Source organism: Crocuta crocuta, unplaced genomic scaffold, assembly GCF_008692635.1.
Source record: "Crocuta crocuta isolate KB4526 unplaced genomic scaffold, BGI_CrCroc_1.0 scaffold788, whole genome shotgun sequence".
Taxonomy (NCBI): domain Eukaryota; kingdom Metazoa; phylum Chordata; class Mammalia; order Carnivora; family Hyaenidae; genus Crocuta; species Crocuta crocuta.
This window is the reverse complement of record NW_027530636.1, coordinates 512709-537898: the sequence shown is the minus strand read 5'-3', so window position 1 is coordinate 537898 and position 25190 is coordinate 512709. Positions and strand designations below refer to the sequence as shown.

Genomic DNA, 25190 nt, shown 5'->3' with positions numbered 1-25190 from the left:
TTTTAACAATAACCTAAGAGTGATACTTATACAATTTTGAAACTAAAAAACAATTTTACATATTGATTAAAACCTACGGCACTGAAAAACAATATTTATAAAAGGATAATGAGAAAGCAATAAATAAAGCAGAGAAGGCAAAATGTTCTGAAATATAAGCAGAACAAAATCTGTGAAAGAACAAGAGAAATAAGTAAACAGAGTATCACTTAAACATAGACTATTAATCACTTACCTGTGTTCCAGCATCTAGCTGCCTTAGAGACCAATATATAAATTTTACAAAAGGCTCATGAAGTTTGGCATTCAAAAATGGCATCCACTGTAATTGCTCTGTCATCATGGGCAAAAGCTAAAGATAAAATGACGGAAGATATAAAAGCACAGTAATTTTAGATGTCTGAAATCAAATACCACATTTTTTAAAAATTATCCTTTTTCAAAAGAAAAAGAGTTCTCTAACAAAAACCCTCATTTTGAAACCATATGCAACACAATGTAGAAATAAATATTTCAAAATTTAAATACATACATCCTTTAACCCAGCAGTGCTACACTAAGATTTTAATGAGATGAACCTTTACAAACATATTCTCTTGACTTTAAATAATTAAGTAATTTTATGATACATATGTAACCATTAAAAATTATAATGGAATCTATATTTTATTTAGACGATAAAAGTAGGTTATAAAAGAGCAAGTGTGATACAATCACATTTAAATGATTTATATTGAAAAAGATATGGGGCGCCTGGGTGGCTTAGTCGGTTAAGTGTCCGACTTTCGCTTGGGTCATGATCTCGCGGTTCGTGGGTTCGAGCCCCGCGTCGGGCTCTGTGCTGACTGCCAGCTCAGAGCCTGGAGCCTGTTTCAGTCTGTGACTCCCTCTCTCTCTGACCCTTCCCTGCTCATGCTGTCTCTCTCTCTCTCCTAGAAATAAAAAAAAAAAAAGGATATGAATGTTTTTAAAAATATTGTCAGTAAAATTTTAGCATTTGGGGTAATACCTTCCTCTTAACAGGTGTGACTTGCATAAATAATAATAAAGTCAAATTGTAAAAATAATCAAATGCTTAAAGAAGAGGTCTACGGGGCGCCTGGGTGGCTCAGTTGGTTAAATGTCCTACTTTGGCCCAGGTCATGATCTCTTGGTTCATTAGTTCAAGCTCTGTGTCAGCTCTGTGCTAACAGCTCAGAGCCTAGAGCCTAGATCCTGCTTCAGATTCTATGCCTCCCTCCCTTTCTCTGCCCCTGCTCCACTTGTGCACTGTCTCTGTCTCTCTCCAAAATAAAAATATTTAAAAAAATGTAAAAAGATATCTATGAATACTGTTTCAAAAGTATGTCATTTTGCTAGAAAATTTCAAGACCATAAAGAGATACTCTAAGCTTTTGATGGAATCATCCTACTTCTGGTATATTAGCCTAAGAAGAACACCTAAAATACACACCTCCTAAAGCACATGAGGTGCTTAAAAAATGCAGAGGTAACTTAATCACTTAGCAATAAGGAAATGGTTGAGTCAGGTATACATCCACTCACTGGACTAAAGATTATGAACGAGAAAAATATTAATGATAAATTAAGTAAAAACAATAAAAGCTAGGATACAAAATCATATGTAATTAGACCACAGATATGATCAACAGGTATGGAAATAAACATACAAGTTTGGAAGGATGTATCTGACCTTTCACAGTAGGCACTACTGACTACTTCCTCCTTTTGAAATACTCAGTGGCTTCTGTGATACCAATTTCTTCTAGTTTTCTTTCTTCTACTCTAGTCACTGTCTCTCTGCCTGGTTCATCTTCACTCACTAGGTCACTATATGCTGGGGTTCCTCAAATTCAGTATTAGCTAATACAGACTAATTAGCCCATACAAACTAATGACTCCCATATTTACATATCTAGCACTGACTCCTCTTTGTGCTGACCTCTGGTCCCTTATATCGATGTTTATCAAACATCCATTTAGGTATCTAAATCTCAGCTTGTCCAGAACTTACCAAATTGAGATGGCTCAAACCCAGATGTACTCCAATAGTTCTTATTTTGAGTGAATGCTACTAACATTCATACAGTTTGAAAAGTCAGAAACCTGGAAACCAACTAGACACCTCAACTTATATACCAGATCCATTAAAAAGTTTCATCTGTTTTACCTCCTAAATATTTTCTCAACAGTTTACTTCTAATTTCATAACCATGATTCTAATGCAAATTACTTTCTTAATTCATCTGAACTACTTTAAGACTTTCCTAAACTATTTTCCAGCATCTATACTGGTGCCTTCACTGTAATTAACAAGATCCTTTGAAAGCATAAACCTGATGCTATTTTCTCCTTAAAAATTTTCACTGGTTTCCTACTAGTCTTAGTTATCATTTTCTGGAATGAAATTTCAAGCAAAACTGAAAAATTAGACACCTCAAGGAGGAATGTCTAAACTGTACTTTTATGCATGAATGGAATTTAATAACTATCTACTATCTTAAGGCCATAATTCCAGTAAAATCTTGTATACTTAATCCCCTTCACCCTATATTTTAACATGAGATTTAAAACTGGTAAAGAAAGTGATTTGGGGCACATGGCTGGCTCATTCGGTAGAGCACGTGACCCTTGATCACATTGTGAGTTGTGAGTCCCAAGGTGGGGGGGAGAGAGGGGAGGAGAAGAAGAATCAAAGTGATTTTTTTCAGAGTGAAATCTTTCAAATGAGACTACATATACATAGGTAAGACAGAGTAAAAAGAATTACCTATAAAGCATGTCTGCCACACAAGTTACATAATACCAAAAAGGATGCAGAAAAATTAAAAATGTGAGATACTCAACTGAGCATGACTCTTCAACAAGAAGAGTTTTATTAGCATAAAAATTGGGAGGCAAGAAGGATGGCGGAGAAAGTATCTCAAGTTTAAAGAGACTTAGGAGACACCAAGACCAAGAGAACCACAAAGACTTGGTTATATTTCTGTTTCTGTTGTAGTGATTAATTTTTTGTTAATAGTTTTATTGAGACATAATTCATACACCTTACAATTCACCTATTTAAAGTGTACAATTAAATGATTTTTAGTATATTCACACAGTTGTAAAACCATCATCATAATCAGTTTTAGAACATTTTCATCATCTACTCCCAAAAAACCCTAACCATTAGCAATCATCCCAATATTGCCCCAACCACTGATCTGCCTTCTCTATATAATTTACCTAGTCTGGATTCTTCATATAAATGGAGTCCTACAATATGTTGTTTTTGTGATTTGCTTCTTTCACTTTCAATATTTTTTCTTTTTTTTAAGGTTTGAGACTGGGTTTATTTTTTTCTTTAATGTTTATTTAAGAGAGAGAGAGAGAGAGCAAGTGGGGGAGAGGCAGAGAGAGAGGAACGCAGAGGATCTGAAGTAGGCTCTGTGCTGACAAGAGAGAATCCAATGTGGGGCTTGAACTCACTAACAGGGAGATCATGACCGGAGCCGACATCAGAGACTTAACAGAGGCCACTCAGTGTCTCTACTTTCAATATTCTCATTCATTCATTCATTCATATTGTAGCATGCAACAATACATCATTTCTCTTTACCACCAAGTAATATTCCACTGTATACATAGACCATATCCATTTGTCCACTGATGGACATATGGGTTGTTTCTCCGTTTTTGGCTATTATGAATCATGCTGCTATGAACATTCTTGTACAAATTTCTGTGTGTACATATGCCTTGATTTCTCCTGTATGTACCTAGGAATGGAAATGCTAACTCATGTAGTAAATCTATGTTAAATCTTTTCAGGAACTGCCAGACTATTTTCCAAAGGTACTATACAATTTTATATTTTCACCAGCAGTACGAGTTTTAATTTCTTCATTCACATTTTGGTCACAATTATCTAGTTTTTTGTTTTTAATTTTAGCCATCCTCGTGGATGGGATGTGATATATCAAAGTGGTTTTGCTTTACATTTCCCAAGACAGTAATGTTATTGAGCATCATTTCATGTGCTAATTGACCATCTGTATATGATTTTGAGAGAGATGTCTACTCAGATCCATAGTGCATTTTTAATTAGGTTTTCTTTTTATTACTGAGTTGTAAAGCTTTCTAAAAAATATTTCAAATGAAAGTCCCTTATCAGATATATGATTTGAAAACTACTATCTCCATTCAGTTAGACTGTCTTTTGACTTTCATGATGGTATCCTATGGAGCACAAAAGTTAAAAAAAGAAAAGTTTTGTCTTTTTTTTAAATTTTTTTTTTTAATGTTTTACTTATTTCTAGGAGAGAGAGAGACAGCGTGAGCAGGGGAGGGTCAGAGAGAGAGGGAGTCACAGACTGAAACAGAAAAAAATAAAAGTTTTGTCTTAAATTTCATTTTTTATTAGTTAGAATTTTCTCAGCAGTGGGTTTGTTTGTCTTCTGGTTTGGTTGTAACAACAATTAACATTTATTGAATATATGTTTTTATCAAGGCGCTGTAAGTGGCTAGGGCTGCTTACAGAAGCCAAATTTGTTAGCAAGGGCCCCAAAGATCACCATGCTTCAACCCTGCTTTCTTCTCCCACTACTGCCCATTACTTTGTTCACCTCTGGTACTCCAGTCATCCAGACCTTCTGTAAATAATTAAAACATACTGTTTTCCCCAATTCCATGTTTTCTTACATTTTATTTCCATATACCCCCATTACTAAAATAAGACTGGCAAAACTGTATATATAAGGTGTACAATGTGATGTTTTAATATATGTATACACTGTGAAATGGCTACCACAACCAAGATAATTAACATATCCATCATCTCACATAGTTACCTTTTACTGTTTTTGGTGGTGAGAACACATCTGAGATCCAAAGAGGTCTGAGGTGAGATCTCATTATAGATTTGTTTTAATCTGTACTTCTTGGAATATCAGTGTCGTTGATCTTTTCATATACCTGTTGGCCATGCATATGTCTTCTTTGGAAAAATATCTATTCAGGTCCTTTACCCATTTTTTAATCAGTTAAGTTTTAAATTTTGATACAGCCAATTATTTTTTAATTAATTTTTTATTTAAAAAAATTTTTAATGTTTACTTTTTTGAGAGATACAGAGCACAAGCAGGGAAGGGGCAGAGAGAAAGGGAGACACAGAATCTGAAGCAGGCTCCAGACCCTGAACTGTCAGCACAGAGCCCAACATGGGCTTGGCTCAAACCCACAAACTCTGAAATCATGATCTGAGCCACCCAGGCACCCCCAATTATCTCTCTTCTTTGGTTCTTTCTGCTTTCTTTGTCATATTTAAGAAGACATTTCCAAGTCCAATTGCAATTTCCATGTATGTTTTCTTCAAAGAGTTTTGTACTTTTTACCACTATCCTTATGCCAACATCACACTCTATCCATTACTGTAGCTTTGTAGAAAAACTTTAAATCAGGAAATGTGAGTTCTCCAACTCTCTCCTTTACAAATTTGCTGTCAATATTCTGGGTCCCTGGCATTTCCATAATCATTTCAGGATGGGGTTATTGTTTTCTGCCAAGAAGCCAGCTGGGATTTTACAATCAGGGTTGCACTGAATATGTAGATCAGTTTAGGAAGTACTAGCATGCTAAGTATCCCATGAATAAGGATGTCATTGAATTTTTATTAGATCTTTTAAATTTCTTTCAACAATGTTTTGTAGTTTTCAGATCATGAGTTTTACACTTCTTATGAAATACTAATTCCTAAAGTATTTTATTCTTTTTGATGCCACTAAAAGTGGAATTGTTTTTCCTAAATTCATTCTCAAATTGTTTACTGCTACTATATAAATATACAGTTGACTTCCTGAATATTGAACTTGTATATTTTAACCTTAAATTGCTTGTTAGTTTTTACAGTTTTTTTTTTTCTTTAGTGACTTCCTTAGGTTTTTATATAAACAAGATCATGTCATCTGCAAATCGTTTTATTTTCTTTCTACTCTGGATAACTTTATTTCATTTTCTTAACTAACTTCCCTGGCTAGAACCTTCAGTGCAATGTTTAATAGAAGAGGTGAGAGTAAGTATTCTTTTCTTGTTCCTAATTTTAGGGAGAAACATACAGTTTTTCATTTCACAGTTAAGTAAGATATTAACTGTGGAGGTTGTGTAGATGTATTTTATCAAGTAAAGGAAATTCCCTTTTTTCTCTAGCTTTTAACTGCTTTTATCATAAAGATATGTTGTGTTTCTGAAGGTTAAGTCAATTACATTCCTGGGGTAAATCATACTCAGTTATGGTATATAACTCTTTTTATATGTGACTGGATTCAATTTTCTTGTATTGGGTTGGGGAGTTTTGTGTCCATAATCCTGAGACTGGTTTCTACTGTTCTTGTGATAAATTTGTTATCATTGAAATACTGGCCTCATAAGATGAGTCGTTAGGTGTGGGATCCTTTTCTGTTTTTGAGAATAGCTTGTGAAGAATTTATAATAATTCTTTAAACGTCTGGAAGAATTCAGCAGTGAAGCCATACGGACCTGGCATTTTCTTTGTAAGCAGTCTTTGGACTAATTTAATCTTATTAATTACAAAGCAATTTAACTTTTCTATTTCTTGAGTCATTTTTTGATAGTTTTTGTCCCTCTGAGAATTTGTCTATTTACCTCACTTATCTATTTTATTTGCTTATAATTATACATAGTATTTTCTTATAAATCTTTTTATTTCTGTAAGATAACAATGTCTCCTCTTTTTCCCCCTAATTATAGTAATCTTGATTTGGTATTTCTTCATATGACCACCCTAGCTAAAGGTTTGTTAGGTTTTAAAATTTCTGGAAAAAGAACTAACTTTCGGGCGGTGGTGGCAGCGGTGGCAGGGGGCCTGAAGCTGCTACGTTCACTGCACGCACGTGGGGCGCAGAGGCCCTGGATCCCAGGCTGTATCACTGCTTGATGCCCGCGGATCTGAGGCTGCTACACTATTCCTACCCCCCACTCAACACCCGGCAGCAGGGAAGCAGTGACCTGCGGCACTGTTTCCAGCAGGATAAACAAAGCCCACGGACTAGGGACTAGAAATGAGGTGGGGTGTGGGGTATAGAACTCAGCCCACCTTGGCTACTTCCTCAACACAGGGAGATCAGACCCAAAGGAGTGATTTGCTAACACTTGGTTCAGAAGACACTGGGTAGACGCCATTCTTCTCCCCAAAATCAAGGGAGGACCTCAGGGACCAGCCAGCAGGACACAGTGGAGGTGAGACCTGCCTACACCAAACCACACCCATCCCCTCCAGAAGGAAGTTTTGTTGTTGTTGTTTTTACCTGACCCTGGGTTGGCGTCTTTACTAGTTTGTCTGTGCGTTTGTGTACCTGTGTTCCCTGTGTGGTTGTCTGTTTTCTTTTTTCAGGCCTACTTCAAAAAACAAGCCAAAGTACACATGGTGGAGAGTCCGAAATACGCTAAGAGTAGGGAAACAAAATAACCAAACTCTCAATAAGAAAAACCAAGAGGCACCATTCAAAGAACACTTCCTGAATGGACAGGACCTGAAGAGTCAAAGAACCCTCTTTACTACAGCAAAACCTGCAGCGGTAGAGTGTACAAAAAGCTTTTAAAATTAACAAGAGATAGAAAACTAACCAAAATGAGGAAACGGAAGAACTCTCTGCCAAAGGAATTCGAGGAAGAACTGACAGCTAAAGAACCACTCAAAACAGATATAAGCAACATAACTGAACAAGAATTTAGAACAACAGTCATAAAATTGCTAGGCCTGAAAAAAGCATGGAAGAATCAGAGAAACCACTGCTACAAACACTATGGAGCTCAAAAATAGTTATGAATTAAAAACTGGTATAAAAGAGATACATAATACAATGGAGGTGTCCAATGCACGGATTGAAGAGGCAGATAAGAGAATAAGTGATTTTGAAGACACAATTAGAGAAAAAGAGGAAGCTGAGAAAGAGAGAGAGAAAGTGATCCAGAAACATGAATGAAGAGTTCAAGAGTTCAGCGATGCAATCAAATGGAATAATATCCAAATTGTAGGTTTTCCAGATGAGGAAGAGAGAGGGAAAGGTGCTGAAGGAGTCCTGGAACTAATTATAACAGAGAACTCCCCCAACCAGGGGAGGGGAGTAGTCGTTGAAATTCAAGAGGCACAGAAAACTCCCCTCAGACGAAACTTGAATTGATCTTCTGCACAACATATCAGAGTGATACTGGAAAAATATAAGGACAAAGAGAGAATTCTGTAAGCAGCTAGGGAGAAAAGGACCCTAACATACAAAGGGAAGCCTATCAGAGTGGTTACACACCTATCTACTAAAACTTGACAGGTCAGAAAGGAAAGGCAGGAAATCTTCAATGTGATGAACAGAAAAAATATGCAGCCAAGAATCCTCTATCCAGCAAGCCTGTCATTCAAAATAGAAGGAGAGATCAAAGTCTTTCCAAATAAACAAAAACTGAAAGAATTTCTCACCACTAAACCAGCCCTACAAAAAATCCTGAGGTGGATGCTCTGAGGGAAATGTTGCAAGGAAGGCAAGATTCTAGAGACACTACCACAAGCATGAATCCCACAAAGGACACGATGACTCTAAACCCATTATTTTTTAATAATAACACTGAATATAATTAGGCTGAATGCTCCAAGCAAAAGACATAGGGTAGCAGAATGGATAAAACAACAAAAAATCTATTTGCTGTCTACAAGAAACGCAGTTTAGACTGGAAGATACCTTCAGATTAAAAGTAAGGGGATGGAGAAATATAAATCATGCTACTGAAAGTCAAAAGAAAGCTGGAATAGCTATACTTATATCAGACAAACTGGACTTTAAATTAAAGACAATAACAAGAGATGAAGAAGGGCATTATATAATAATTACAGGGTCTATCCATCAGGAAGAACTAACAATCATAAATGTCTATGCACCGAATATGGGAGCACCTAAATATTTAAAACAATTAATCACAAACAGAAACAAGCTTATAGATAAGAATGTGCTAACAGCAGGGGACATTAATACTCCGCTTACAGCAATGAATATGTCAACCAGACAGAAAATCACTAAGGAAACAATGGACTTGAAAGACACATTGGACCAGATGGATCTGATGGATATATTTAGAACTTTACATCCTGAGGCCAGGGAATTTACTTTCTTCTCAAGTGCGCATGGCACATTCTCCAAGATAGATCACATACTGGGACATAAAGCAGCCCTCAATAAATTCAAAAGAATACAGATCATACCATGCACACTGTCAGATCACAATGCTTTGAAACTTGAAATCAATTACAGGAAGAAGTCTGGAAAACCTCCAAAAACATGGAGGTTAAAGAACACCCTTCTAAAGAATGAATGGGCCAATCAGGCAATTAGAGAGGAAATTTAAAAATATATGGAAACAAATGAAAATGAAAACACAATAATCCAAAATCTATGGGATGCAGCAAAGGCAGTCCTAAGAGGAAAGTACATTGTACTCCATGCCTATTTCAAGAAATCAGAAAAAGCACAAGTCCAAATCTAACAGCTCACCTAAAGGAACTAGACACAGAGCAACAAGAATGTGCTAAACCCAGTAGAAGACGAGAAACAGTAAAAATCAGAGCAAAAATAAACAACATAGAGACCAAAGAAACAATTGAACAGATCAATGAAACCAAGAGTTGGGTTTTTTGAAAAAATAAACAAAAACNACAGCCAACTAATCTTTGACAAAACAGGAAAGAATATCCAATGGAAAAAAGACAGCCTCTTTAACAGATGGTGCTGGGAGAACTGGACAACAACACTCAGAAGAATGAAACTAGATCATTTCCCCACACCATACACAAAAATAAACTCCAAATGGAGAAAGGACTTGAATGTGAGACAGGAAACCATCAAAACCCTAAAGGAGAAAGCAGGAAACAACCTCCTTGATCTCCACCACAGCAATTTCTTACTTGACAAATCCCCAAAAGCAAGGGAATCAAGAGCAAACATGAACTATTGGGACCTCATCAAGATTAAAAGCTTCTGCACGGCAAAGGAAACAATCCACAAAACTAATAGGCAACCAACAGAATGGGAAAAGATAGTTGCAAATGACATATCAGATAAAGGGTTAATATCCAAAATCTATAAGGAACTCACCAAACTCCACACCCGAAAAACAAGCAACCCAGTAAAGAAAGGGGGCAGAAAATTTATTGGAAGAAATAATAGCTGAAAACTTCCCAAATCTGGGGAAGAAAACAGACATCCCAGGTCCAGGAAGCAAGATTAAGCCAAAAGATCCGCACCAAGCCACACATTAAAATGGCAAAAACGGGGGTGCCTGGGTGGCTCAGTTGGTTAAGTATCTGACTCTTGATCACAGCTGAAGTCTTGATCTCAGGGTCATGAGTTCAAGCCTCACGCTGGACTCCGCACTGGATGTGAAGCCTACTTTAAAAAAAAAGGGGCAAAAAGTGGTGAAAAAGAGAAATCTTTCAAAAGCAGCAAAAGTAAACAATCAACTTACAAGAAATCCCAAAAGGCTACCAGCAGATTTTTTAGCAGAAATTCTGCAGGCCAGAAGAAAGTGGCATGCTATATTCAAAACATTAAAGGAAAAAAACATGCAATCAAGAATACCCAGGGACTCAGTCAGTTAAGCATCTGACTCTATTTTGACTCAGGTCATTATCTCACAGTTCATGAGATTGAGTCCTGGGTCAGGTTCTGTGCAGACAGCATGGAGCCTACTTGGGATTCTCTTTCCCACTCTGCCCTCTGCACCTCCCCCACTCTCTCTTTCTCTCTCAAAAATAAATGAAAATAGGCTAAAAAAAAAAAGAATACCCAGGAAGAAATTAGGAGTTTCTCAAAGGAGTTCATCACTATGAAATTAGCCTTACAAGAAATAGTAGTAAAAGGACTTCTCTTTTTGTTTTTTTAATTTTTTAAAAATGTATTTATTTTTCAAAGAGCAGGGTGTGAGCAGGGGAAGGGCAGAGACAGAGGGAGACACCAAATCCAAAGCAGGCTCCAGGCTCTGAGCTGTCAGCACAGAGCCTGAAGTGGGGGCTCAAATCCACAAACTGCGAGATCATGACCTGAGTCGAAGTCGGTCGCTCAATTGAGCCACCCACGCACCCCTAAAAGGACTTTTTTAAACCTTTCAAAGGTTCTTTAAAAGGACCTTTAAGGTCTTTAAATGGAAAGACCATAACTAGAAGAAAATAATCAAAGTTAAAAATTTCACAGATAAAAGAAAACATTTAGTAAAGACAGTAAGTTAATCACTTGTAAAGCCAATATGGAGGTTAAAATACGAAAGTAGTAGGGGCACCTGGGTGGCTCTCTCAGTTAAAGCATCCAACTCTTGATTTTGACTCAAGTCATGATCTTCCACTTTGTGAGATCAAGCCCTGCCATCAGGCTCTGTGCTGAAAGCACAGAACCTGCTTGGGATTCTTTCTCTCTCTGTCCCTCCCCTGCTTGTACTTTCAAACATTTTAAAAGCCCACAAAAGAGGTAAAATCAATTATATCTACAAAAATCAGTGCAAGGATATACAAAATAAAAAGGTATGAAACATAACATATATGTAAAACATGGAAGGGAGGTAAAAATTTAGTGCTTTCAGCAACATGCAGAACAATGAAACTGGACCACTTTCTTACACCATACACAAAAATAAACTCAAAATGGATGAAAGACCTAAATGGGAGAGAAGAAACCATCAAAATCCTACAGGGGAAAACAGCAACCTCTTTGACCTCAACCACAGCAACTTCCTACTTGACATGTCTCCAGAGGCCAGGGAAATAAAAGCAAAAATGAACAATTAGGACCTCATCAAGATAAAAAGCTGCTACTTTTTACCACAAATAAAAAACCTGTAATAGATATACCAAAAAATAAAGAGAAAGGAATCCCAGCGTAATTCCAAAGGAAGAGAGCAAGAAAGAAAAAAGGAATAGAAAGAAAACTACAAAACAACCGGAAAACAATGAAAAAAAGGCAATTATGCATATACTATTAGTGATTACTTTAACTATAAATAGACTCAATGCTCCAATAAAAAAACAGGATGAATCAATGGATAAAAAAACAAGACTCATCCAAATGCTGCCTACGAAAGAATCACTTCAAACCTAAGACACATACAGACTCAAAGTGAAGGGGTATCATGCAAATAGAAGTGAAAGAAAAGCCAGAGTGACAATACTTATATCAAACAAAACAGACTTTAAAACAAAGGCGGTAACAAGAGGCAAAGATACAAGGAACAATCCAGTAAAAGGATATATAATTATAAACATTGACATACCCAACATAGAAGTAACCAAATACATGAAGCAATTATTAACATATAGGGAGAAATTGACAATAGCAGGAAACTTTATTTTTTGAATGTTTATTTTTGAGAGAGAAAGAGAGCATGTGTAGGCTAGTGGAGGAGGGACAGAGAGAGAAGGGGACAGAGGATCCAAAGCAGGCTCTATGTTGACAGCAGAGAGACACAAACTGTGAGATCATGACCCGAGACGAAGCTGGACTCTTAATCAACTGAGTCACCCAGGCACCCAAAAGCACAAAGCTTTAATAGCCAACTTACAAAATGGACAGATCAAACAGACAGAAAATCAAGGAAATAGTGCCTTTGAATGACATATTAGACCAACTGACCTAATCAATACAGAGAGAATATTCCATTCAAATACAGAATGTGCATTCTTCTCAAGTACACATATAACATTCTCTAGGACAGATTATATGTTGGGCCACAAAACAAGTCTCCGTAAATTTAAAAAGACTGAAATTATATCAAGAATCTTTTCTAACCACAAGGGTAGGAAACTAGAACTCAATAACAAGAAAAAATTTGAAAGGAACAAAAAACATGCAGGTAAAACGGCATGCTACTAAACAATGAATGGGTGAACCAAGAAATCAAAGAGGGAATACAAAAAAATACATGAGGACAAATGAAAATGCAAATGCAATGGTTCAGGGCCACCTGGGTGGCTCAGTTGGTTAAGCCTCCAACTTCAGCTCAGGTCATAATCTCTTGGTTTATGAGTTCGAGCCCCTCATCAGACACTGTGCTGACAGCTCAGAGCCTAGAGCCTGCCTCAGATTCTGTGTCTCATTCTCTGCCCCTCCCCCACTGGTGCTCTGTCTCTCAAAAATAAATAAATGTAAAAAAAAAAAAATTTAAAAAAAAGAAGAAAATGCAATGGTTCAAATCTTTGGAACCCAGTAAAAGCAGTTCAAAGAAAGAACAGTAATAAAGGCCTACCTCAAAAGGCAATAAATAAATAAATAAATAAAATAAACAACCTAACTTTAGACCTGAAAGGGCTAGAAGAAAACAAAGCCCAAAGCTAATAGAAGGGAAGAAATAATAAAGATCAGAACAGAAATAAATGAAATAGAGACAAAAAAATAAAGAAGACAAAGAAGACCAATGAAACCAGGAGCCAGTTTTTGAAAAACTAAACAAAACTGATAAACCTTTGGCCAGACTCCAAAAGAAGAGAGACTCAAATAAATAAAATCAAAAATGAAAGAAGAGAAATATAACAATGAACACAACAGAAACGCAAAGGGTCGTAAGAGCATACTATGAAAATTATATGCTAACAAACTGGACAATTTCCAAGAAATGGATAAATTCTTAGAAATATAACTTTCTAAAATTGAATCAGAAAAAAAATAGAAATTTTCAACAGACTGATTACAAGTAATAAAATTGAATCAACAATCAAAAAACTCCCAACAAACAAAAGTCCAGGACCAGATGGCTTCACAGGTGAATTCTACCAAACATTTATTTTATTTATTTATTTTATTTTAATTATTTTTTATTTTCCATTCTCTCATTCTAGAGAGAGAGATTGAGTGAGGGGAATGGGGGGGGAAGGAAAGAGGGAGAGAGAGAGAAAGAGAGAGATAGAGAGAGAAAGAGAGAGAGAGAGAGAATATCTTAAGTAAGCTCCATACTCAGCACTGAGCCCAGATGGGGCTCAATCCCATGACCCTGGGATCAAGACGTGAGCCAAAATCAAGAGTTGGACAGTCAAGCAACTGAGCCACCTAGGGGCCCCTACAAAACATTTAAAGAAGTTAATACCTATTCTTCTCAAACTATTTTTTAAAAAAAGGAAAACTTCCAAATTCATTCCACAAAGCCAGCATTATCCTGATACTAAAACCGGACAAAAACACTACACAAAAAGAAAACTACAGCTAGTATTTCTGATGAACACAGGTGCAAAAATCCTCAACAACCTATTAGCAAAACAAATTCAGTGGTATATTAGAAAAATCACTACTACAATTAAGATTTAGTCCAGGAATCTTACTTAAGATTCCAGGTGGTTCAATATTTGTAAACCAATTAATGTGACATACTGCATGAACAAAAGAAAGGATAAAAACCACATGATCATCTTCATAGATGCCGAAAAGGCATTTGAAAAAATATGACATCCATTCATGATAAAACCTCAACAAAGTGGGTTTATGGGAACATACTTCAACATAATAGAGGCACTATATGACAAACCCAAAACTAACATACTCAATGTGAAAAACTGAAAGCTCTTCCTTTAAGATCAGGAACAAGACAAAGATGTCCACTCTCACCACTTTTACTCAACACAGTACTAGAAATGCTACTTGCAGCAATCAAAACAAATAAAATGCATCCAAAACAATAAGGAAGAAATTAAACTGTCACTAGAGATTTCGTTAAAAAAAACTATTACAACTGATAGATGAATTCAGTTAAGTTGCTGGATACAAAATTAATATAGAGAAATCAGTTGCATTTCTATAAACTAATAATGAAGAAACAAGAAAGATTAAGAAAATAATCCCATTAAAAAAAAAAAGAAAAGAAAATAGTCCCGTTTACAATCACACCAAAAAGAATAAAATAGCTAGGAATAAACTTAACCAATACAGTGAAAGACTTATACTCTGAAAACTATAAAATAGTGATGAAAGAAACTGAAGACAACAAAAACAAACAGAAAGATATTTCATGTTCATGGATTGGAAGAATATTGTTAAAATGTCCATACTGCCCAAAGCAATCTAAACATTCAATGCAATACCTATCAAAATACCAATAGCACTTTTCACAGAACAAGAAAAAATAATTCTAAAATTTGTATGCAAGCACAAAAGACTCTGAATAGCAAAAACAATCTTGAGAAAGAAGAACAAAACAGGAGATATCACAATCTCAGATTTCAAGATATACTATTAAGTTCTAGTAATCAAAATAGTATGATAGAGCCACAAAAATAAACACTTAAATCAGTGCAATAGAATAGAGAGCCCAGAACCCATGTATATGTGGTCAACTAATTTACAACAAATGAGGCAAGAAAATACAATGGGGAAAAGACAGTGTCTTCAATTATTGGTGCTGGGAAAACTGGACAGCTACATGCAAAGAGTGAAACTGAACCACTTCCTTGCATCATACACAAAAATAAACTCAAAACAGATTAAAGATCTACATACGAGACGTGAAATCATAAAACTCCTAGAAGAAAACAATGGCAGTAATCTCTTAGATATCAGCCATAGCAAAATTTTTCTAGATATGCCTCCTCCAGCAAAGGCAACAAAAGCAAAAATAAACTATTGGGACTATACCTAAATACAAAGTTTTTACATACCAAAGAAAACCATCCACAAAACAAAAGGCAACTTATTGAAAAGAAGAAAATATGTGTGAATGATATATCTGATGAGGGGTTAATATCCACAATATATGAAGAAATTATACAACTCAACACCAAAAAACCCAAATAATCCAATTAAAAATGAGTAGAGAACCTGAATGGACATTTTCCAAAGAAGACCTACAGATAGCCAACAGACACATGAAAAGATGCTCAGCATCACTCATCAGGGAAATGCAAATCAAAACCACAATGAACTATCACCTCACAGTTGTTAGAATGGCTATTATCAAACGGACAGGAACTAATAAGCGTTGGCAAGGATGTGAAGAAAAGGGAACCTTCATATACTGTTAATGAGAATGCACAGCTAGTATGGAAAACAGTATGGAGGTTCCTCAAAAAATTAAAAATAGAACTACCCTATGATCCAATAATTCCACTACTAGATATTTACCTAGATAAATAAAAAAAGAAAATAAAACACACATTGAAAAAGATAGAAGCTCCACTATGTTTATGTAATAGCCAAGATATGGAAGCAACTCAAGTGCCTATCAATAGAGGAATGGATAAAGAAGGTACAGTATGCATTTATACAATGGAATATTACTCAGCCATAAAAAAGAATGAGATCTTAACATATACAACAACATGGATGGACGCTGAAGGTATTATGGTAAGTAAAACAAGTCAGACAGAAAAAGACAAAGACCTCATGATTTCACTTATATGTGAAATACAAAAAAACTAATAAATGAACAAACAAAATGAATGGACAGACTCATATACACACAACAAACTGGTGGCTGCCAGAAGGGAAGTGGTTGGGGGATGGGTGAAATAATAAAAGGGATTAGGAAATACAAACTTCTAGTTAGGAAATAAATAAGTCACAGGGAATGAAAATACAGTATAAGGAATACAGTCAATAATATTGAAATAACAGATGGTGACAGATGATGACTACACTTACTGTGTTGTGCACTGAGTAATGTATAGAATTGTTCAGTCAATATGCTGCACATCTAAAACTAATATAACATTGTATGTTAATTATACTTCAATTCTATGAGCAACTATATAATCTATTTTAATTATACACAAAAAAGAATTTTCAAGTATTTCCTGTAAAAGCTCAATTCACAAAGAAAGTTATTTAAGCCCTAAATCCTACGAAGGAAAACTGAGGTCAGGGAGAAGTGTTAAGATATTCTCTGAGAACCTTCTAACTTAGTACAAGAGAGGAAAAATCCCTAATTTTTAAAAATAACAATCATATTTTACTGTGAAACACTTCAATAGTGGAGACTAAGACAGGGATGCTATCACCTCTATTATTTACCTTTTTCCGCAAGGATTGTAAAAAGCAAAAGAAAGATTCTGTCTTTTATATATATTTATATTCACTTGAAAAAGTGATGAGAAAATGGAGTAAAATGTTTAACACTGAAAAGGAGATAATATCTTAATTATAAATAATGTGATCTCTTAACTAGAAAACACAAGAAAAACATTTTTCAAGTTATCAGAACTAATAATTTTGGTGAACTGTCCAGTTGCTAAAAATATAAAAAGCAAAATTATCTTCCAAATACCATCAATATCCAATTTTAGAGAATGGAAAAAAATCATATTCATAATAACAAAAAAGTTCCCAAACACAATAAAATATGAAAAAGGAAAGATTCTAAATACACATATATAAAAATCACAAATTTAATTCAAGAACATGAAAAACTAACTGTATAAAAAGAAGGAGGGGAAGACTTATTATAAAGATACAAATTCTAAATCAATCCAGAAATTAAATGTAACAACAACAAAATACAAAAAGACTTTCAAAACTTGTATTAAAATGAGTATCATGGACAACTAAAAATTTCTTGAAGTAACCAAAACTTTCCTGCTGATGTATAATAATTTATAAAGTCAGAACTAATCAGAACACTGTGGTAGTAACACAGGAACATACAGATCAATGGAACAGAGTAATGACCACAAAAATAGACCTCACCTCCTAAATACATTTTATGTACATTTCAAATCAATGGGAAAAACAGGAATTAAATATTTCAAAGTTAACCATGAAAACAGGAAAAGCCTAGAAACAAAAAATAACAAAGTTAAATATTTTCCACATGTTGGGGCAAGAGAGGTCTATTTTAACACTGATGCAGTGGTATAAACAAAAGAAAGGATATGGGGGGTTCCTGGGTGGCTCAGTTGGTTAAGCATCTGACTCCTGATCTCACAATTTGTGGGACTGAGCCCTGCACTGGACTCTGTACTGTCAGGAGCTCAAGACTCCCTGCTTGGGATTCTCTCTCCTCTTTCTGCCCCTCCCCTGCTCACTCGCTCACTCATGCACTGTCTCTCAAAATAATAAATAAATAAATAGGAAAGGATGTGGGTTTAATTACGTAAAAATGTAAAACTTTTATACAACATAGACTACTACTCATTCTAAATTCATATAGAATCTCCAGGCACAAGGAACAGACAAAAAACAATCTTGAAAAAGAACAAAGTTGAAAGTCTCACACTTCCTGACTTCAAACTTGCTACAAAGCTACAGTAATCAAAATAGTGTCATATTCACATAGAGAGAGAGATAAAAACCAATGAAAATAGCCCAGAAATAAGCCCTCACATATATGGTGAAACAATGTTTGTCAAGGGTGCCAAGACCACTCAATAGGGAAAAGGACAGTCGCTTCAACAAATGGTGAGGGGAAAACTGGATATTAACTTGTGAAAAATGAACTGGACCCTTATTTTATGACAGAGACAAAAAATGAACTGAAAATTAATCAGAGGCTTAAATATAACTAAAATTGAACTAATTTCTAGAAGCATTACTTGGCTTATGGCCCTTTTCTTCCACCTTTAAAGCTAGCAAGCATGGGCTGAGTCTCTGACCTGCTCTTCTGCTCTTTTGTCTGGTTAAAAGCTCACATGATTACTGTGCCCACTCAGACAACCTGGTCAATCACTATGGAAAGTCAGTAGATTAGTAAACCGTAATTCACTTCTGCCATATAACATAACACATGGAAAGGTTTCAGGGATTAGGATATGAACATCTTGAAGGCCCATTATTCTGCCAAGCAGAAAACGCATTTAGAAGAAACATTTTAGTTATGTAAAGAGGAAAACTGGAAATAATTTTCTCAAATGAAACCCTGGCCAATATTTAACAATTACGTGACTGTTTCTGAAAACACTAAATAAACAACTTTAGATGTCTACTCTTCAAAGTTTTAATATATTTCTTGTAGAATATAATTGTCAACCTCTAATAACCACATATACTAACTAAAAATCACGAGTACTAATATCCAAATTAATGTCTATAACTTAAGAAAATGGTCATTTCAGGGGCGCCTGGGTGGCTCAGTGGGTTAAGCGTCCGACTTCAGCTCAGGTCACAATCTCACTGCTTGTGGGTTCGAGCCCCACATCAGGCTCAAGCCCCATGTCAGGCTCTGTGCTGACAGCTCAGAGGCTGGAGCCTGCTTTGGATTCTGGGTCTCCCTCTCTCTCTGCCCCTCCCCCACTCACAGGCTCTCTCTCAAAAATGAATAAATGTTAAAAAATATTTTGTTTTAAATGGTCATTTCGTTTGGTTAATGAGAAGCCCCTTCCCAATAGACTTTTTATCCCTTCATGACAAAAAGTAAAACAAAATTATTTTAGTGGAAATCATGTGTTATCTATCAGGAATTGGTCATATCACTGATCATTTGCCTAATTCTAGTATACAATTATTTTGCCATTTTTGGATTAAGTTGTTAACTTCTAGTCTCTATTTTTAAAATGAAGTTCCCATTATGTTAAGAAAAATAAAAAGTATGAATTAATGTTAATTAAGTCTGAAATAAATCTTTTTAGAAACTANGACATAAATAAAACATTAAAAAAAAAAAAAAAAACTATTGGTCTTTTTAGAATCTTTTTAGAACTATTTCAATTTCTCTTATAACATATACAACAGACTCTCCAGTTTTGATCTTTATAAGTCATATGTATCAAATCAAAACACAAACCTTTATACACTTCTCTTGAATATCATTTCTCTGAGAAGCAAATTTCAGTAGGGGCTTTTCACCATCCATTCCAGATTCTTCACTTTTTAATTTACTAAGGTGGTGATCTGAAATCCAGTCCATGAAGACAGTTAAAAGTTCATAAACTTGTGCATTAAGTGGTACCTATGTGCAAAAAATTAAATCAAACATTTCAGTTCACAACCTGATAAAAGTTAAATTTGGGGAATACAGAATAAGCTACCTACCTTAAGAACGCCATTAAACTATATATTGAATGTATGTATTGAATATATGTATTGAAAAAGTTCATAAACTTGTGCATTAAGTGGTACCTATATGTAAAAAATTAAATCAAACATTTAAGTTCACAACCTGATAAAAGGCAAGCTTTAAATTTGGGGGTTATAGAATAAGTTACCTAAAGAACACCATTAAAATATGTATTGAATGACAAACAACGAAAATTCCAAATCAAACACTTCCATTTAACAGAAGAAACATATTAAAATGATAGCTGAGAGAAGAGAAAATCCATCCTAAAAAGGAAACTTAAAGAACTTTGCCTTATTACCAAAAAAAAGAATTTTCATAAAAATTCTTTATCTAAGTTTGATAACATAATAAAATAAAATTGGCCTAAACTCAAGAGCATAAACCACCATAACTAAAAGATTTTAATAAATTTAAAGGTTTAGAAAGTTAAAACAATTTCCACCTAAGAACTTCATATTTTCTTCTTCCCAAAAAAGTTGTTTCTTTCTTTATCTTTTTAACATTCTATAAACAGGATATGAAAAATTTCCTGGAAATCCTCTTCTCTTGAGAGTCTATCAAAATGGGAGGTGAAAAACAAAATGCCACAAAAATTTATAGATTCAATTACACTGATTTTAGTATTTCTTAAAATCACTTTTAGTCAATTTATTACACATCTACCTTAAACAGGGAACTATGCTAGATTTAGTTTTTTAGACATCTGAAAAGAAAAAGAAACAAAAACAAATAAATAAAAAGGTAACATTAAGTAGACAGCAATCCACAAAATCAGAATTACATTATTCTGAACAAGAGTACCTGTTTTCTTCAAATGAAAACTTTAGATAATTTCAAACATCATTAAGTACGGAGTAGAAAAGCATCCCCTTTAATAAAACACTGTAGGCTGTATAAGAGGAAAAAAGTGAGAGTGGGGGTTGTGAAATATTTCCATTTACAACCACAAAAAGTATTTCTGCACATATGTGTTTGCCTGGCAGAGAGCAGTGGCAGACAGGGGCAAGCCCTATTTGTAGAGGAAATCATAGGTCTAGGAGGTAGAGAAGGTAGACCTTAGGCCCAGAGACTTCAGAAAAGATGTGCAGGTTGGTGCTGATAACCTCTATGCGGTCTCCTTCCACCCACCTGGATAGAGACCCTGAGGGCATGGGCTGGCACAATGACAAGAATGTGATTACTATTCTCATTCATGGCCTCTACCTCCTGGTGGCAGAATTCCTGGACAGTGAGCCCACCCTCAATGAAATGCTCTAAGAGCCTGCTCTCATCCTACAGGAAAGCCTGAGGTGAACAGAGTTGCAGGTAGACTAATAGGAAGTCCAAGGTCCTCTGATTATTGAAGGAGGGCAGCAGGCTGGCTACTTAGGTCTGCTTCTCCATCTACTCAATTAGGTCTATAAACATGGTGTGGAAATCTTCAACTGTGAGTTCAGTGAAGCCCTGACACCAGGTCATCTTTTATCTTGACAGATATGGGCTTGAACTGCTGAAATTCCCTGCTAACATCCAGCAGCACCTCCAAGTGGAGAATCTAAAGCCTCAATAGAAGCTGTTCACATAAGGGTATCTGGGTAGCTCAGTCAGGTAAGCATCAGACTTCGACTCAAGTCATGATCTCTCGGTTCGTGGGTTTGAGCCCTATATTGGGCTCTCTGCTGTCAGCATGGAGCTTACATGGGATCCTCTCTCTCCTTCTCCTCTGTCCCTCTACCTGCTCAGACTCTCTCTCTCTCATTAAAATAAGTAAACATTAATAAAAAAAAAAAAAAAAAAAAAAGAGACANTTGGGCTCTCTGCTGTCAGCATGGAGCTTACATGGGATCCTCTCTCTCCTTCTCCTCTGTCCCTCTACCTGCTCAGACTCTCTCTCTCTCATTAAAATAAGTAAACATTAATAAAAAAAAAAAAAAAAAAAAGCAGCAGCAGCAGTTCACATAAAGCCTGGTCTTGCAGGTGTATGAGAACTTTTGGTGGAGGTGCTCAATCTTCTGTTGATAGAAGTCATCACTATATTCCCTGCATAGGATGGTGAGCTCTAACAGCTCCAAGAACAGAAGGTTCTGCATAGCAATCTTTTGCTGAATTTGGTCCCGAGTCATCATGATGTCTTCATCATAAGTCAGACAGTTAAGACCTTCAGAATCACAGTGCCCAATGGTGGCTCCTGATTTTGCTACTGAGATTTCACAAAAATCTTTAAACAATGCTATGCTCCCACTTTACGCAAAGAAGTAGAAGATTTATAAAAATTACTAAAAAGCCCAGATTGAGATATCACTACCCACCCACTAAAAAGGTCAAAATGAAAAAGACTGAAAACACCAAATGTTGGGCAAGGCTGTAGAGCAATTACAACATTCACAAGAGTATAAAATGGTACAATAGCTTCGGAAAACTGGCAGTTTTATGAAAAGTCAAGTATCTATGACCCAGAAATTCTGGTCTTAGTTGTATTTCCAAGAAGAATGAAAACACATGTCCACTAAACCCATGTACACAAATATTCTTAATGGCTTTATTCAGAATAGACAAAAAATAGAAACACCCCAGGTGTCTATCAACAGAAGAATAAACAAATTTTGTGATACAGTCATGCAGTGGAATACTACTGAGCAATACAGAGGAACAAACTATTGATACACCCAATGTTATGACGAGTAAAATAAACCTTACCCAAATGAATGTATACTATACAATCTCACTGACCAAAGTTCTAAAATAGGTAAAATGAATTCACGGTGATAGGAATTCAGATTAACAACTACTTCTTACAAGGAAGAGCTGAAAAGACACACAAGGGAACGTTTCTAGAGTGATGGAAATGTTCTATATCTAGTTGTAGGTTATAGGAGTATAGGCATTTTTCAAAACTGACGAAACTATATACTTAATGATCTGTGCATTACATTACTGTATATAATTTATACCTCAATGTAAAAAAATCCTTAGGAAAAAATAAAAAAATAGAGCTCATTCAGGTGTGGACTGTAGTCTTGACAGAAAATACTGAAAGCTTATAGGGTCTTAAAATACAACGAATAATAAAGCTCTTATTAAGCTTAGGGTCCTATGATTTGTCAGTGTTACTATGCCTGAAACACTGCTGAAATATTTTGTTTTGCTTTTGGAAATAAAAGCATATTAGAAGTATTATACATATATTTCTCTGTAAATGAATTATTAGGGTGAATCTTCTCATATCAAAAAGGATGTTTAAAAAAAGGTTCAAGAACAAAGAGAAAATGTCTTTGCCTTCTATTGGAGAAATTTTCAATCCCATCATACCTTGTGAGTTTTTGAGACTGGTACTTTTTCTTGTTTTAAACTTTTCATTTCGTTAGCAGCATGGCAATTTCCTTTTAGTCTCTGTAGTGTCATAAACTCATACTTCCTCTGCAACAGTGCATATCCATGAATTAAAACACAATTGTATTAAAGGTGAGAAAACACAAAGGCAATCATTTAAAATTCACTTGTATCAAAAGAGCAGGCAACTTACCTGTAAATTATCTAAACGAGCTTGAACTCTCTTAGTGTGAATCTCCATCTTCTTGTTTTCTTCATTTACTTCATTTAACTACAGTGAGAAAACACTAAAGATTTCAATATTTCAATATAAAAGCTGATTTCACACTAAAGATTTCCAAAATAATCTATTATCTTATCTAGTCTGTATAACCAAACAATGTAACAAAACAGAGGTAGCATTTACGATTAAAGAAAATTACAACTGAGGGTAACTAGACTTATCTTGGAAATCATTTTGAAATGTATAAAAATATTCAATCAATATGATATACACCTGAAACTAACAGGATACTGTATGTCAATTACATGTCAACAAAAATAAAATGAAATAAAAAATTTAATTAAAAAACAGCTAAAAACCATCATTTGTCCCCAAAGCACTAACAGTGTTTAAGCTTACTTCAATTCTATAGAAAACTGTAAGTCTCCTGGTATCTTACAAGTATATGCTTTAATGGGAAATGTCTTTTAATTGAACTTTCTATTGAACTACAATATATGTATAGAAAAGTATACAAATCATTAAGCATGTAGAAATGAATTACTGAAATTGGATTAATATACAGATTTGGGAAGAACTGACATATTTACAAATATTGAGTCTTCCCATCTATAAACATAATGTAGCTTTCAGTTTATTTAGAACTTTATTTTAATAATGTTTTGTACTTTTCAGTATATACATTATACACATCTTTGTTTAGATTTATTCCTGGAGAGCTAATGTTTTTTGATGCTATTATCTGTGAGATCTTTTAAAAAATAACATTTATTATTTGATTATTATTGGTATATAAAAACACATTTGAGTTTCGTATATTGAAATTACATCCAAAGATTCTCCTAAATTTGCTTAATTCTACTAACTTATTTGTGTACTTGTTTGGATACCTATGTATATAAGTACATAATCATGTCATTAGTGTATAAGTCTTATTTCTTCCTTCCCAATCTTTATTTTCTACTTTTTTCCTTATTGCACTAAAACTTTCAGGATAGTGTTACATAGAAACAGTAACAATGGGCACACTTACTTTGTTCTCATTTCAGAGGGAAAACACTTCAATAACCTATCTTAAAGATGATTTTGTTGTTGGATTTTTTTTTGTAGATACTTATCAAAATTAAGTTCTCTTTTATTACTATTATCATGAGATGGTGCTCAATTTTATTATCAGCAGAAATTATGATTTTTCTACTTTTATTAGATGTGTTAATTTTCAAATGATAAACCACCTTTGTATTCCTGTATTAAATCCATTCAGTTGTATTATTTTTATGTACTGCTAGATTCAACTTGCTAATATTTAAAATTTTTACATCTATATTTATGCAACTTGTTTGAATTTTTCTTCTCTTGTAACATTCTTGACATGTTTAGTATCAAGATTATGCTGGCCTCATACAACAGGGAAGGGGAGGTTTTCTCTCTTTTCCTATTTATATTTAAGGTATACATGGTTTCCTCCTTAAAAGTTAGTCATAAGTTTTCTGTTCCTTCTTTGAAGGTAAGATATCTTCTTTTTCTCTGATCACTTTTAAAATTTTATCTTTAATGTTTTTAGCAGTCTTAAAATTAAAGCAGTGTTCCTATTTATGGTTTTCCTCAATATTTACCCTGCTTAGGTTTAACATAATTTCTTGAATCTGTAGGTGGGTGG

At 34.8% G+C, this 25190-nt stretch overlaps 1 protein-coding gene and 1 pseudogene across 4 annotated transcripts in view; both read right to left on the bottom strand.

Moving 5' to 3' along the window:
- The window catches only part of CCDC138 (coiled-coil domain containing 138), a 108483-nt gene that overhangs the window by 51757 nt on the left and 31536 nt on the right, over positions 1–25190 (bottom strand). For all 4 annotated transcript variants that reach the window (XM_077768566.1, XM_077768568.1, XM_077768569.1 and 1 more), the window contains exons 8-11: positions 23501–23578; positions 23287–23394; positions 19723–19887; positions 236–352 (exon numbers count right to left, since the gene is read on the bottom strand). In XM_077768566.1, coding sequence (XP_077624692.1) covers positions 236–352; positions 19723–19887; positions 23287–23394; positions 23501–23578 — 468 coding nt within the window. The remainder of the gene's footprint in view (positions 1–235; positions 353–19722; positions 19888–23286; positions 23395–23500; positions 23579–25190) is intronic.
- Positions 21008–22103, bottom strand: LOC144235148 (ubiquitin thioesterase OTUB1 pseudogene; annotated as a pseudogene).